The 16,746-nt window shown below is 42.4% G+C and overlaps 1 protein-coding gene across 1 annotated transcript; it reads left to right on the plus strand.

Moving 5' to 3' along the window:
* Positions 1–393: 393 nt before the first annotated feature.
* Positions 394–15,880, plus strand: LOC110528658 (sodium- and chloride-dependent GABA transporter 1-like). Its single transcript, XM_036984467.1, has 11 exons — positions 394–802; positions 3,487–3,893; positions 4,231–4,362; positions 4,609–4,709; positions 5,166–5,275; positions 5,542–5,674; positions 8,204–8,338; positions 8,881–8,984; positions 9,507–9,631; positions 12,971–13,083; positions 15,440–15,880. The coding sequence occupies exons 2-11, from the start codon at positions 3,668–3,670 to the stop codon at positions 15,878–15,880; spliced, it is 1,620 nt and encodes a 539-aa protein (XP_036840362.1). The 5' UTR covers positions 394–802; positions 3,487–3,667.
* The last annotated feature ends 866 nt before the right edge of the window (positions 15,881–16,746 follow it).

Below are 16,746 nucleotides of genomic sequence, written 5' to 3' on the forward strand. Positions count from 1 at the left end.
AATATTGATACAACCATTTGGTTCAAATAGGGCACGATAAGTCCACCATGGGTAGTCCTAAACCTCAGTCCCCATCTCCATCGGTTTGCAAAGGAAGCATTCATTTTAATACCATAAAACGAATACTAAGTGTGAAAAACATGTTCCAATCATGTTTCAAATTAAGTGGATTAATAAGAGAGAAAAAAGGCATTTGTTGCTAGTGAATCAAGGATGTGACAATTTTCAGAGATTTCAACAGTCACGCATAGCTGACAAAATGTTGGAGGTTATTACATATCAAACTGTGTTTCTGTGTGAGTGGCACAATCAATTCGTGTAGAACCCCCCCCCCCCCCTCCACCCCTCAAGTTGATGAAAAAACACTAAGCATATAAAACCGTGAGACAAGAGGATGCTCCTGCCTCAAACCCGCAGCGATCTCAGTGGTGGAAATGTTGGACACGGGGAGGGTCGACTTTCAGATGACATTGACGCTATGTAGATGAGAGCGGGGATTTGTGCTCCGTGGAACATCCCTGGCCGAAGTTAGACGGTGCTTCGAGGTGAAGCTGCTCCCTTTTCGCTGCGTTGTTTCCCCGCTCTGCTCTGCTTGGCTCTCTCCTTCAGCACCACCGAGCTAACGGACAGCACCACTCACCTTTCCCCTCCGGATCCTAGTTTGGTTCTGCTTCCCTTTATCTTCAAATGGAAAATCTTTTCTTCGGTCTGCTCCGGGAGAATCTGTAAGGACACAACTTTTAGATGAACGTACGGATACTATACCATCGCTAAAAATTCTGTCTGGTATAGAAGTTTGATTGTAAGTACTGATTTTACTTTTAATAGTGTGGGTAAACTTCAGCGCAATGATCAGAACATTGAACAAAACCGTGTGGACCCGTTTGGGGATAAGGAGTTGCGTCTCGGTGGGAAAAAAAACGGGATTTCAGATCTTGCACACGGAGTAGCCTTGTCTTAGTCTATTGGATTGGATACATCGCAACTCTGGTGTTTTACCAAAACAATAGAAAAACCGTGATGAATAATTTCATCAGGGCAGGTTCCAGGCATAACTGTGATATTTTACCAAAACAATGAATTCCACCAGAAAGCCAGTGATTAGTTCCTTCATCAGGGCAGGTTCCAGGCATAAGCGAAATGAGCGGTTGCTTAGGGTCCCCGGCCACTAGGGGGCCCCGATCCCCCCCCATCCTTCCCCAGAAACGTACTATTGAGAGTAAGAATACACCGGGGGCATTTTCGAAATATGGATGTTCAGCATGTCTTATCTTGTTATGTCAATCAGTACCCATTTTTCCATTAACTTGTCCACTGATTTGTTGCCGACATTTAGAAAGTTTGCATAGAAAACAGATCTGATACGGTACGTGTTCATTGAACTATCCAGTGTCGATTAAAACGGCTGGAAGTAATGACGTCATACATTTAAATGAAACTTGTCCGCAAAAAGAAACCTACAATGTCGGATAAAAAGGAAGGGGTTTGTAAAATCGTTTCCACTACCCATTTAGGCAAATTGTGCATATAATAAATGAGTGATAGCCTACATCATCTCCCACCTATTTGTTTCATGTCTCAGGTAGCCTTCAAAAGTCAGCTTGGATAGAATAATTGACTAATATTTGCCATGTTCTAATAAATCTCATGTGCAGACGTATCGCCATAGGTGAAATTTGCGCTGTTGTAGATGTGAAATAAATTGGATGGTGAAACTTGCCAGCTAACCAGAAAAGCAAGGAGAAGTAATTCAGGCATTCTTGACAATTATTTTTTTATAGTTAAAAAATTATTCGGGAATCGTAATATATATACATATTTTTTAACTGTTTCTATCATAATTTGTCGCAATAAAGAAAGGTAGACAAAATAAAAATCAACCCCTGTTGGAAATGTCTCCTATCTCTGCCGTTTTCATTACACATCTCTCAATTGTTGTTGTTGTTGCAACATCGCTTTTGTTGAATAAACCAATTGAAACTGCTGACGGTCACGCAGGTAGCCATGTCAGCGAACACATTTTTAGATTAGCCAACTATCTAAACTATGGCCAAATCCCGAATGGTCAGGTGCCCTGATCTCCAGGGGGGGGGGGGGGCCCATTGATGTTGTTAGTCATTCTCACTCAGATGTCATTAACATGACATAAGTCATTATAAAATGTGTAGAACTGCAGGAAATTAGCTTTAAAACTGCAACAAATGATCTACACCCCATCACAATATGTGTAGTTGCACGAACTTAACTTTATAACTAAAACATTTCCTTCCATAGCCCCCCCCCCCCCCCCAACCAAATCTCGCTTAGCCCCCAAAAGCTGCACATCAGTCTACACTTGACTCGTTTTTGAAGCTCCATAATTCATGATCATAAGCAAATGAAACGTAAGAGAGGGATGATGCCCAAAGCTTGGCGCTTACAGGGTCCTTTTGTTTGACTTCTCTTTCTCCATGCGGTCTCATCTCATAAATATCAAATAGCTGAGGGGAAAAACGGGAGATTCCCCCCCCCCCCCCCTTTGTACTACAGCAATAGAGGCACGGTACTATTCTAAAGATAAATGCAGAAAAATACCAAAAGCATGACGTTGCCAAGCCCAATGTATCTCGCATTACGCACATTTTCTTTTTAATCAACCAAATGACTGTCTTCCGACGTGTATTATGAATAATTATAGAACGACTAGGCCTATATATTTAACGTTGAATATGCTTCTGTTTCTACATGTCTTGCTCATTGGGCTGGGTTTCCGTTCTGCTGATGTAAAAATGGTTTTGTACGATACATTTGATTGATTGATTGAATAAGTAACACTCATTTTGTATTAATATGTGGACATTTTTACACTTCCCATTTGTCCTCGTTTTTATTTATAATTTATATTTATTTGTGTGCATAAGCCGTAGCGTGTCAATGAATTCCATTTCCGTTTTGTATTTTATTAATGGTTGCGTTGCACAGCAATTAACCCTTCAAATACTGATTCATTGGACGGTGATGATCACTGCTCTTTAACAGTGTTGAAGAACCTGCTAAATGTGCGAAGACTCCTAGAGTAACAAAGCTGTAAAACACCACTTGGGCTCCCGAGTGGCGCAGCGGTCTAAGGCACTGCATCTCAGTGGTTCGAATCCAGGCTGTATCACATCTGGCCGTGATTGGGAGTCCCATAGGGCAGCGCACAATTGGCCCAGCGTCGTCCAGGTTTGGCCGGGGTAGGGCGGTCATTGTTAATAAGAATTGCCAAGTTAAATAAAGGTTAAATAAAAAATAAACATCACAGGTCCATTGCCATAAAACATCTCTTGTCCCCAGCGCCAACAATACGACTCACTGAAAACTCTTCGGAACAGCTCATTTTCAGCGCGATTAATGCATCAATTTGGTTCTTCCCCATGGTAAATCAATATTTAGTAAATATTTAGGGTCCAATCATTATTTTAATGACCTATTTGGTAACATTATTCTCTTGCGCTTTTTTTCCAGGTGCGGTTTCCCAACTGGCTCGGTGTTCCCGCGTCTTCTCCTGATTTCCTGCCCATCTAACCTTCCCTTGGCTTGGTAACGAACCGCGAAGCTGCTGTCTACGTGGACCGGTGGGGTTAAAATCTTCCGTCCGCCTTCCAGTCTTGTCAGGAAATCTAAATCTAAACAGAGAGACAGAGACATGGCGACGAATGGTACTAAAGGCTCTGATGGACACGTTCTAACGGAGGTGAATGCCGAGCCTAACGACAAACCCAAAACCTTGGTCGTCAAAGTCCAGAAAAAGGACCTTCCCGAAAGAGAGAACTGGACTGGAAAATTTGACTTTCTCCTGTCTTGCGTCGGGTACGCAATTGGACTGGGAAATGTCTGGAGATTCCCTTATCTATGTGGGAAGAATGGAGGAGGTAATCAAGATGTCGGAACTTTTCCGTGTTTTTCAAAAAAACAAAAGGAGGCTAAATTTGACCTTTCAATCGGCGAATTTGTTCTGGGGCGCTCACTTAAATAATCTCAATGGCTCGAGAGCTCCTTTTCTCTCCAGATTGTGCGTAATTACGCGCACATTTATAGGCAACGCTACGAGATCATTCATTTGAGTCGCTGTAGTGTGAAACAAAATAGTGGATTTATCACGGTATCTTTTTGGATGATTTGAAATGTTAATGGTTTAATATCAATGCAATGGTTCACTTTTATTCACGACTATATTTTTTGTTTTCTTGCCTTTTATATTCTTTTCAGGGGCCTTCTTGATTCCCTACTTTTTGACGCTCATATTTGCTGGTATGCCCCTGTTTCTGCTTGAAACGTCCCTCGGTCAGTACACATCGATTGGAGGGCTTGGGGTGTGGAAACTGGCTCCCATGTTTAAAGGTAAATCAAAGCCCCGTGTTTAGGTTAACCGGAAATGCATCACGTTATATAAGACAAATAGATGTCCTCAAATACTCTTCTTGGCGGTTGACCATAAACGCCAGAACAATTTGTATTTCTGTGCATGTCTCCTGTCCCGATCGTTTTAACAGATCAAACTTTATATTTAGCTAATGCTAGTTATATCTATATTTTTCTCAAATTATTTAATTTTGTATTAAATCATTCCTAATCTCCATTTTCTAGGTGTTGGTCTGGCCGCTGCAGTGCTGTCTTTCTGGCTAAATATTTATTACATCGTCATCATTGCCTGGGCCATATACTATTTGTGGTCCTCCTTTACTACCGTGAGTATGATAGTCAGGTAAAAAAAGAAAGAAAAGATGAATGAATTCATTGAAGGTTTAAAAAAAGGAAAACACATTTCCCAAATGAATATCTTTAAATGGCATGACATTGCAAATGCCGGGGCAGTTTGATCATAAAATACAACAAATGAGGTGCATGATGTTTGAAAGAGATTGGCAACATTTACAAAAATGAGAGGGAGAGAGAGAGGGAGAGAGGGGGAGAGAGAGAGAGAGAGAAGGAGAGAGAGAGAGAGAGAGAGAGAGAGAGAGAAGGAGAGAGAGAGAGAGAGAGAGGGAGAGAGAGAGAGAGAGAGAGAGAGAAGGAGAGAGAGAGAGAGAGAGAGAGAGAGAGGGAGAGAGAGAGAGAGAGAAGGAGAGAGAGAGAGAGAGAGAGGGAGAGAGAGAGAGAGAGAGAGAGAAGGAGAGAAAAAAAACGTGTCTTTGTTGTTGCAGGAGTTGCCATGGCAATCATGTGGAAATTCTTGGAACACAGAGCGATGTTACACCAACTACAGCATCCTGAACGCTGCCAACCTCACCAGTGCTGTTCAGGAATTCTGGGAGTAAGAACAATTATTTTTTATTTACATGCTATTTAGTTGTTTTTTGGCTGTGGTTGGACCATGCAGTGTTACTAACCTTTCAATCTGCTAATTTGTTCTAAATAATATATAAATAAGTCATGGGGTTGAAAGAGGATTTATAAAATACATTTCATCGACTGGTTGGTTGATTGATTGGTTGGTTGGTTGATTGGTTGATTGATTGATTGGTTGATTGATTGATTGGTTGATTGATTGGTTGATTGATTGATTGTGTCGTCCTATAGGCGTAACATGCACCAGTTAACAGACGGTCTGGAGAAGCCTGGGGAGATCAGAGCGCCTCTAGCCATCACGCTGGCCATCGCCTGGGTCCTTGTCTATTTCTGTATCTGGAAAGGTGTCGCCTGGACTGGGAAGGTAACTATACAAAATTGATAGATTTAGGGCTTAAGATGCTAAACCCACCGGGGGAATTGTGACGTTTGATTTTGGCCACCGTATTGGATTGTGGCCGCCATTTTGGATTTTGCCCGCCATTTTGGATTTTGCCCGCCATTTTGGATTTTGCCCGCCATTTTGGATTTTGCCCGCCGTATAGATTCAAAATCCACAGAGAAACCTTTGACTGGAAAAAACAACAGTTGATCTGCGCCTGGGCCCTGTCTCTAATAATGAGTGTTAAGTCATTAAATGCATCTGTTAAAGGTCAACTGTCCCTTAGAACCAACTTGTCTTGTTTTAAACAGCCTATATAACATCGTTATGAGTCAGAAACATTCATATTAGTGTCAAAATTGACTTCAAAGTGTAAATAGGATAATTTTGGTCATAAAGTCACTCTCGTCCAAAACGGAGTTTTGTAAGTGAGTTCGTCGCGACCTACTGGAGGGTTGGCTATGGAGTAGGATCATGCCACTTGCCCAGTGTCCACTGACATGAGAGAAGCAGCTGTGCTGGTTGCCCTCCTACTGTAATCAGCTGGTTGTGCTCTATCCAATCATATAGCGCCCAGAACATCCAGACAGTGACACGGACTTGCCCAGTACGCAGCTCTTCAGACTTTTACAGAAGACAACACGTCACCAATGCTATGTTGAAATAACCTTTGACCCCGAAGCCCTTTAATATGGAGTGGTCACTTCCTGATGTGTGTTTGATAGTGTCAATCACTCAAGTCTGTTACTTTTTGGGCAAAAAATGAGAATTGAGACGATCACAGCGCACTTGTATCCTAACTGCAACTTGTTTTGTAATATGATTCCCTATGAAACACTGCCAGACAGACTCACACTCTGGTAATAGTGAGAAAGTTGTAAAAAAAATAATAAAATGGCACCAAAGTACACAAGTCACCATTCGCCAGTGACTGAATAAGCTGATTGTGGCCTGGCTGTTCAATTGTGCCTGCTAGCTATTGAGTATTTTAAAGAACTGACTATTTTGAGGAAGTGGCTACGTTGAATCAGGAGGGTCAAACAACAGTAACTGCCAGGGTCTCATTTGGCTTCAGTCATGGCCTTTCCGTAGCCTGCAGACAAATGACCAAATCGCCCTCATGGGTAGAATGTTATTCATATTTTTCATAATTAATAATAAATAAAATAAAAAAATAAAATAAATAAAATACTTTGAAAATCTGGTGTTACTTTGTCAAACGGTTTTGTTATATTTCAGTCTTCTGTGATTTATTTAAATTGTAATATTGTGATGCTAACTCAAAACGTAATACATTTGAACTCTGTATCAAACATGGTAGGTGACAGGTATCCTAGTGGTTAGAGTGTAGAGGTGGCAGGTATCCTAGTGGTTAGAGTGTAGAGGTGGCAGGTATCCTAGTGGTTAGAGTGTAGAGGTGGCAGGTATCCTAGTGGTTAGAGTGTAGAGGTGGCAGGTATCCTAGTGGTTAGAGTGTAGAGGAGGCAGGTATCCTAGTGGTTAGAGTGTAGAGGTGGCAGGTATCCTAGTGGTTAGAGTGTAGAGGTGGCAGGTATCCTAGTGGTTAGAGTGTAGAGGTGGCAGGTATCCTAGTGGTTAGAGTGTAGAGGTGGCAGGTAGCCTAGTGGTTAGAGTGTAGAGGTGGCAGGTATCCTAGTGGTTAGAGTGTAGAGGTGGCAGGTAGCCTAGTGGTTAGAGTGTAGAGGTGGCAGGTATCCTAGTGGTTAGAGTGTAGAGGTGGCAGGTATCCTAGTGGTTAGAGTGTAGAGGTGGCAGGTATCCTAGTGGTTAGAGTGTAGAGGTGGCAGGTATCCTAGTGGTTAGAGTGTAGAGGTGGCAGGTATCCTAGTGGTTAGAGTGTAGAGGTGGCAGGTATCCTAGTGGTTAGAGTGTAGAGGTGGCAGGTATCCTAGTGGTTAGAGTGTAGAGGTGGCAGGTATCCTAGTGGTTAGAGTGTAGAGGTGGCAGGTATCCTAGTGGTTAGAGTGTTGGACTAGTAACTGAAAGGTTGATGGATCGAATCCTCTGAGCTGACAGGGTAAAAATCTGTTGTTCTGCAAGGCAGTTAACCCACTGTTCCTAGACCAGTTAACCCACTGTTCCTAGACCAGTTAGTTAACCCACTGTTCCTAGACCAGTTAACCCACTGTTCCTAGACCAGTTAACCCACTGTTCCTAGACCAGTTAACCCACTGTTCCTAGGCCCTCATTGAAAATAAGAATTTGTTCTTAACTGACTTGCCTAGTTTAAAAAAAATGGTTAAGGGTATCTTCTTATTTTTAAGCCCATAACCATGTGTGTGAGGTGTATACTTATGTTTCGAAGTAGATTTGTTTAACACTACCAAGAAACACGGTGTCACCCAGATATAGCCCACTGCAATAAATTAATGAGCAATCTTCAAAACTAGGCCACAACAGGAAGTGCAGTCACCCTTGAAGTCAGGTTTTTGCATAATTCCATTGTTTTATATTCTAACGAGAGTCTCCCTCCCTCCCTCCCTGTTTCAGGTGGTGTACTTCTCAGCGACGTACCCCTACTTTATGCTCTTCATCCTCTTCTGCCGCGGCATCACTCTGCCCGGAGCCATCGATGGAATCCTCTTCTATATCACGCCCAACTTCGAGAAGCTCAAGGAATCAGAGGTAGCTAGCCTTTATCAGTGAACAGATTCAGAAGTAGCTCGCCTTTATCAGTGAACAGATTCAGAGGTAGCTAGCCTTTATCAGTGAGCAGATTCAGAGGTAGCTAGCCTTTATCAGTGAACAGATTCAGAAGTAGCTAGCCTTTATCAGTGAGCAGATTCAGAAGTAGCTCGCCTTTATCAGTGAACAGATTCAGAGGTAGCTCGCCTTTATCAGTGAACAGATTCAGAGGTAGCTAGCCTTTATCAGTGAGCAGATTCAGAGGTAGCTAGCCTTTATCAGTGAACAGATTCAGAGGTAGCTAGCCTTTATCAGTGAGCAGATTCAGAAGTAGCTCGGCTTTATCGTTGAACAGATTCAGAGGGACAATGGATGCTGATTGCTGCGTGTGATGCTGTGAGTTGCAGTTTGTTCTGACTTGCAGTTTGTTCTGACTTGCAGTTTGTTCTGACTTGCAGTGTGTTCTGACTTGCAGTGCATTTGGACTTGCAGTGCGTTTGGACTTGCAGTGTGTTTTGACTCTGTCTCTCTGTTCTTGTAAGGTGTGGTTGGATGCTGCCACTCAGATATTTTTCTCCTATGGGCTGGGGCTGGGATCACTGATTGCTCTGGGAAGCTACAACCCATTCAATAATAATGTTTACAGGTAGGTTTATATCTTTAATACCACTCAATCTAGCTCTTTACTGCGGCTTATATTCTGCCAATGATGTGTGGACCTATGTCGATGGATTCTGCTGTGTGTGTGTGTGAGAGTGAGAGAGAGAGAGAGAGAGAGAGAGAGAGAGAGAGAGAGAGAGAGAGAGAGAGAGAGAGAGAGAGAGAGAGAGAGATAGAGAGAGAGAGAGAGAGCGAGAGAGAGAGAGAGAGAGAGAGAGAGCGAGAGAGAGAGAAAGAACACACACATCTGTCAGCTGCCACTTCATCTCTGTCTCTCTCCATTTTATATCCTGGAAATGAACGAACAAATACCCCATCTCTAAAATGAATGGGCCAATCCATTGACATTGCAGTAAGGCTCGGCTATAGAATGCAAAACCCTCCCTTCCCTCCCTCCCTCCCTCCCTCCCAAAGCAAATGTGCTGTGGTTTGATAAGGCTTCCATATCAGTGTGACAACAGCCATTCCAAACCCCATGCTTTTTGTCTTTCTCTCCATCTCCCTGCAGAGATTCTGTCATTGTGTGCTGCATCAACTCGTTCACCAGCATGTTCGCTGGCTTAGTCATCTTCTCCATTGTGGGCTTCATGGCCAACGTGACTAAGAGGCCTATAATAGAAGTAGCAGCCTCAGGTAATTACCGTTCACTATTGATATAGATCTTAATGGGACAATACAGCATTGATGCCGTGCATACACGATTTCGCCGCGAGCTCGCCACATTTTTGCCATCCCAAACTAATTTTTATGACTGAAGTGAAAATCGATTAACTTTTATTTTTAAAGATGGTCACACCAAGGATCATTTAGCTATTTAGCTATCTATTTGATTTGAAGTATTAGGACCTTAAGGTATCAATATATATATACATGTATATATATATATTTTTTGATGAAACATTGAATTTTGGTCTAACTGCTATTAGCCAATAGAAACGCAGTGAGTAACAGAGAGGTATGACACAGATCAGGAAACTACAGTACCAGTCAAAAGTTTATATATCTTTTTTTTACTATTTTCTACATTGTAGAATAATAGTGAAGACATCAAAACTGTGAAATAACACATATGGAATCATGTAGTAACCAATAAAAAGTGTTAAACAAATCAAAATATATTTTTTTGATTCTTCAAAGTAGCCCCCGGTTTGCCTTGATGACAGCTTTGCACACTCTTGTCATTCTCTCAACCAACTTCATGAGGAAATGCTTTTCCAACAGTCTTGAAGGAGTTCCCACATATGCTAAGCACTTGTTGACTGCTTTTCCTTCAATCTGCGGTCCTTCTCAACTGGGTTGAGGTCGGGTGATTGTGGAGGCCAGGTCATCTGATGCAGCACTCCATCACCCTCCTCGATCAAATAGCCTTTATACAGCCTGGAGGTGTGTTTGGTCACTGTCCTGAAAAATAAGTGTTAGTCCCACTAAGCGCAAACCAGATGGGATGGCATATCGCTGCAGAATGCTGTGGTAGCCATGCTGGTTAAGTGTGCCTTGAATTCAAAATAAATCACCAACAGTGTCACCAGCAAAGCACCATCACACCTCCTCCTCCATGCTTCACGGTGGGAACCACACATGCAGAGATCATCCATTCACCTACTCTGTGTCTCACAAAGACACGGCGGTTGGAACCAAAAATCTCAAATTTGGACTCATCAGACCAAAAGGACAGATTTCCACTGGTCTAATGTCCATTTCTCGTGTTTCTTGGCCCAAGAAAGTCTCTTCTTCTTATGATTGGTGTCCTTTATTAGTGGTTTCTTTACAGCAATTTGGCCATGAAGACCTGATTCACACAGCCTCCTCTGAACAGTTGATGTTGAGATGTGTCTGTTACTTGAACTCTGTGAAGCGTTTATTTGGGGTGCAATCAGAGTTGAAGTTAACTATAATGAACTTTTAACAACTTTTAATTGAAATGCATTCCAGGTGACTACCTCATGAAGCGGGTTGAGAGAATACCAAGAGTGTGCAATGCTGTCATCAAGCCAAAGGGTGGCTACTTAGAAGAATCTCAAATATAAAATATATTTGGATTTGTTTAACACTTACTACATGATTCCACGTGTGTTATTTCATAGTTTTGATGTCTTCACTGTTATTCTACAATGTAGAAAATAGTAAAAATGAAGAAAAACCCTTGAAAGAGTAGGTGTCTCCAAACCTTTGACTGGTACTCTACATACTGTACACATATATATATATATATATACATCTTTATTATCATTATATATATATACTTTTTTACCCCCTTATTTTAGGCACTAAACTATCTCTATACTTCCATTCCTTTTTTAAACTGGTACCTGGCTTCCTTCAGACTAGTCCTGTGAAGCTTGTTGGCGTCCTAGTCATAGACAGTGGGAGTCTCACCTTTCAGTGGGAGCCGCAGTGGGAGTCCCACCTTTCAGTGGGAGCCACAGTGGGAGTCCCACCTTTCAGTGGGAGCCACAGTGGGAGTCCCACCTTCCAGTGGGAGCCACAGTGGGAGTCCCACCTTCCAGTGGGAGCCGCAGTGGGAGTCTCACCTTTCAGTGGGAGCCGCAGTGGGAGTCTCACCTTTCAGTGGGAGCCACAGTGGGAGTCTCACCTTTCAGTGGGAGCCACAGTGGGAGTCTCACCTTTCAGTGGGAGCCGCAGTGGGAGTCTCACCTTTCAGTGGGAGCCGCAGTGGGAGTCTCACCTTTCAGTGGGAGCCACAGTGGGAGTCCCACCTTCCAGTGGGAGCCACAGTGGGAGTCTCACCTTTCAGTGGGAGCCACAGTGGGAGTCTCACCTTTCAGTGGGAGCCAGAACGGCCGTACCGACGAATCCCGTTAGCTTGTGCGGCTTTGGACATCGGCTCTAGAGGGTCGGTTTAAAATCAGACTTTAAGAAGACATATTTTAGAAATAGGAAGGTTTTAGCCACGATTAGGATTTCGTGGCTGTGGTAACTAGCAGCGCCGCGCCGAACTGAGGTAATGGAAGACTGGCTGGTGTAGCCGTGGAGAGAACTTCCCAGCAGCCTTTTCAATATTAAACCTTTTTTTTATTAAGTCCGATTATTCGCGTAGAATATAAAGTCCATATCGGTCACATCTTCCTATCCATTCTTGCACCTCTGTCTCTTTTTTTGGGGGATGTTTCAGCACACAGAAATGTGAACATTTGGTATGTACAACAACAGCTGTCTGCATGTCGGCATGGGCAGGAGCAACTAGGGAATCGGTAATCTGATCACCCACATCCTGTGGTTGAGGGCGGACGGAGGTAAAGATTTGTTAATCGGGAAATGTGAGCACCTCCAAGTTGTTCAGATTTTAGAAGTGGTGTCACGTATGCCCAGCATTAGCCTACTGAGCAAATATATAACTAAATATATAATATATAATGTCCAGCATTAGCCTACTGAGCAAATATACAACTACATATAGAATATATAATGCCCAGCATTAGCCTACTGAGCAAATATAAAACTACATCTATAATATATAATGTCCAGCATTAGCCTACTGAGCAAATATACAACTACATATAGAATATATAATGCCCAGCATTAGCCTACTGAGCAAATATACAACTACATCTATAATATATAATGTCCAGCATTAGCCTACTGAGCAAATATACAACTAAATATATAATATATAATGTCCAGCATTAGCCTACTGAGCAAATAATATGAGAAAATCATAGAGGGACGGTAGCATATCCTTTCCACCATACCTATGGAACCTGATCTTTTGCCAAATTATTGGCCAAAGAACTGATCTGATTGGTCAAAAGATCAATTAGTGACAACATCAACAAAAAAAAGATCAGAATTGTGCTGCCTGTGTAAACTCAGCATATGCTATACACATAAACACATAAATTGCCTATACCTACGGGCCATCAAATACGTTTTAAAACACATCCTCTTTGTGTATTTTACCAGGACCGGAAGGCATAATTCCGTCTCTAACTGCCTGTCTGTGTTGTGTTGCAGGTCCTGGCTTGGCGTTCTTGGCCTACCCTGAGGCAGTAACCCAGCTGCCGATCTCTCCTCTCTGGGCGATCCTCTTCTTCTCCATGTTGCTGATGCTTGGAATCGACAGTCAGGTGAGGAAACAACAGCCATTTGGAGTTTGTGTTTGTATTATTGTGTTTTGTTGTGTTGTGTTGTCCTGTGTTGTCCTGTCCTGTGTTGTTGTGTTGTCCTGTGTTGTGTTGTTGTGTTGTCCTGTGTTGTTGTGTTGTTGTGTTGTCCTGTGTTGTGTTGTTGTGTTGTCCTGTGTTGTGTTGTTGTGTTGTTGTGTTGTCCTGTGTTGTTGTGTTGTCATGTGTTGTGTTGTTGTGTTGTCCTGTGTTTTTGTGTTGTCCTGTGTTGTGTTGTTGTGTTGTTGTGTTGTCCTGTGTTGTTGTGTTGTCCTGCCCTGTGTTGTTGTGTTGTCCTGTGTTGTGTTGTTGTGTTGTCCTGTGTTGTTGTGTTGTCCTGTGTTGTTGTGTTGTTGTGTGTTGTGTTGTTGTGTTGTCCTGTGTTGTTGTGTTGTCCTGTGTTGTGTTGTTGTGTGTTGTGTTGTCCTGTGTTGTGTTGTTGTGTTGTCCTGTGTTGTGTTGTTGTGTTGTCCTGTGTTGTTGTTGTGTTGAGTTGTCCTGTGTTGTGTTGTTGTGTGTTGTGTTGTCCTGTGTTGTGTTGTTGTGTTGTCCTGTGTTGTGTTGATGTGTTGTGTTGTCCTGTGTTGTGTTGTGGTGTTGTGTTGTCCTGTGTTGTGTTGTGTTGTCCTGTGTTGTGTTGTTGTGTGTTGTGTTGTCCTGTGTTGTGTTGTTGTGTTGTCCTGTGTTGTGTTGTTGTGTTGTTGTGTTGTCCTGTGTTGTTGTGTTGTCCTTTGTTGTTGTGTTGTCCTGTGTTGTGCTGTTGTGTTGTGTTGTCCTGTGTTGTGTTGTTGTGTTGGACCATGGATATGCAGTAGTATTATCCATCTAATATAGTGTTTGTTGTATAGTAGTGTACTGAGGAGGTATAGTATTATATAATGTGTAGTATAGTAGTGTACTGTGGAAGTATAGTATTATATAATGTGTTGTATAGTAGTGTACTGTGGAGGTATAGTATTATATAATGTGTTGTATAGTAGTGTACTGTGGAGGTATAGTATTATATAATGTGTTGTATAGTAGTGTACTGTGGGGGTATAGTATTATATAATCTGTTGTATAGTAGTATATAATGTGTTGTGAGGTAGTGTACTGTGGAGGTATAGTATTATATAATGTGTTGTATAGTAGTGTACTGTGGAGGTATAGTATTATATAATGTGTTGTATAGTAGTGTACTGTGGGGGTATAGTATTATATAATGTGTTGTATAGTAGTGTACTGTGGAGGTATAGTATTATATAATGTGTTGTATAGTAGTGTACTGTGGAGGTATAGTATTATATAATGTGTTGTATAGTAGTGTACTGTGGAGGTATAGTATTATATAATGTGTTGTGAGGTAGTGTACTGTGGAGGTATAGTATTATATAATGTGTTGTATAGTAGTGTACTGTGGAGGTATAGTATTATATAATGTGTTGTATAGTAGTGTACTGTGGAGGTATAGTATTATATAATGTGTAGTATAGTAGTGTACTGTGGAGGTATAGTATTATATAATGTGTTGTATATTAGTGTACTGTGGAGGTATAGTATTATATAATGTGTTGTATATTAGTGTACTGTGGGGGTATAGTATTATATAATGTGTTGTATATTAGTGTACTGTGGAGGTATAGTATTATATAATGTGTTGTATAGTAGTGTACTGTGGAGGTATAGTATTATATAATGTGTTGTATATTAGTGTACTGTGGGGGTATAGTATTATATAATGTGTTGTATATTAGTGTACTGTGGAAGTATAGTATTATATAATGTGTTGTATATTAGTGTACTGTGGGGGTATAGTATTATATAATGTGTTGTATATTAGTGTACTGTGGAGATATAGTATTCCCAGCGAACTAAAATTGTTTCTGTGAAAGTTCCCGGAACATTTTGTTCCGTTGCGTCAAATGGTCTTGTATCACAAAAACGGTTCGGTTGTGGTAATGATTACACCATGTTTGTATAAAACATCCGCCTGATGTTGCAAGAACGTTCCCAGAACACATTTTGTCTGTTTGTTTCATTACATTTCTTGGAAACCTAATGAGAACGTTTGGGGAATGTTCTGTGGTGGTTGTAACAGGTGTAAAAGTTTTAGTGAACGCTAGGAGAACATTCTAATGATATTGAATTACAAACAAACAAAAAATCGGACAAAAATCAATTTCAGATTCAGATTGTTATCGAAAACGTTCTTTGAATGTTTTTGGGATGTTATTAACATCTTAACGTTAGATAAAACCACAACTAAAAACTTCATGGGAATCTAATGTTCTTGGAATGTTCCCGGTTTGCTGGGTTATCTCATTTGTTATCTTCTGTGTAGTTCTGTACGGTGGAGGGGTTCATCACTGCGTTGGTGGATGAATTCCCCAGAGCTCTGAGAGGAAGAAGAGAACTCTTCATCGCTGCCGTCTGCCTGGTCTCTTATATCATCGGCCTGTCCAACATCACACAGGTACAGTACACACACACACAGGATGATATACAAAACAACACTACAAACAATAGAAAACATGGTCTGACACCACTGGGTTTGACTGACACCCTCTCAGTGGGCAAAACTGGTCGAAAAGACGTCAGGCTTCGACCAAATAACAACCGAAGCTATCGTCGTCGATGTCGTCATGAAAATACGTCTTTATCTGGTTGTCATCTCGACATTGCTTCAGCCAGAAAACCCCAATTTCAACCAGAAAAGGACGTCCCTCTAATGTCCCATGCCAGATATTGCCAGCTGAGACTAGACTTTGGGTGTATTGTATGAGGGGGGGGGGGGGGGGGTGCTGTTCTTTCATGGTGTATTGTATGGGGGGGGGGGGGGGGTGCTGTTCTTTCATGGTGTATTGTATAGGGGGGGGGGTGCTGCTCTTTCATGGTGTATTGTATGGGGGGGGGGGGGGTGCTGTTCTTTCATGGTGTATTGTATAGGGGGGGGGTGCTGTTCTTTCGTGGTGAATTGTATGGGGGGGGGTGCTGCTCTTTCATGGTGTATTGTATAGGGGGGGGGTGCTGCTCTTTCATGGTGTATTGTATGGGGGGGGGGTGCTGCTCTTTCATGGTGTATTGTATGGGGGGGGGGGTGCTGCTCTTTCATGGTGTATTGTATGGGGGGGGGTGCTGCTCTTTCATGGTGTATTGTATAGGGGGGGGTGCTGCTCTTTCATGGTGTATTGTATGGGGGGGGGTGCTGCTCTTTCATGGTGTATTGTATGGGGGGGGGGTGCTGCTCTTTCATGGTGTACTGTATGGGGGGGGGGGTGCTGCTCTTTCATGGTGTATTGTATGGGGGGGGGTGCTGCTCTTTCATGGTGTACTGTATGGGGGGGGGGTGCTGCTCTTTCATGGTGTACTGTATGGGGGGGGGGGTGCTGCTCTTTCATGGTGTACTGTATGGGGGGGCGGGTGCTGCTCTTTCATGGTGTATTGTATAGGGGGGGGGTGCTGCTCTTTCATGGTGTATTGTATGGGGGGGGGGGTGCTGCTCTTTCATGGTGTATTGTATGGGGGGGGTGCTGCTCTTTCATGGTGTATTGTATGGGGGGGGGGGGGGTGCTGTTCTTTCATGGTGTATTGTATAGGGGGGGGGGTGCTGCTCTTTCATGGTGTATTGTATGGGGGGGGGGGGGGGTG

Source organism: Oncorhynchus mykiss, chromosome 7 (genome assembly GCF_013265735.2).
Source record: "Oncorhynchus mykiss isolate Arlee chromosome 7, USDA_OmykA_1.1, whole genome shotgun sequence".
Lineage (NCBI taxonomy): Eukaryota > Metazoa > Chordata > Actinopteri > Salmoniformes > Salmonidae > Oncorhynchus > Oncorhynchus mykiss.

Excerpts from the sequence above, each read along its gene's own strand:
- LOC110528658 (XM_036984467.1), top strand. The coding sequence starts at position 3,668 with ATGGCGACGAATGGTACTAAAGGCTCTGATGGACACGTTCTAACGGAG. Across the intron at positions 4,710-5,165 it reads TGTGGTCCTCCTTTACTACC|GAGTTGCCATGGCAATCATG; the intron begins GTGAGTATGATA and ends TTGTTGTTGCAG. Across the intron at positions 5,675-8,203 it reads GTGTCGCCTGGACTGGGAAG|GTGGTGTACTTCTCAGCGAC; the intron begins GTAACTATACAA and ends TCCCTGTTTCAG.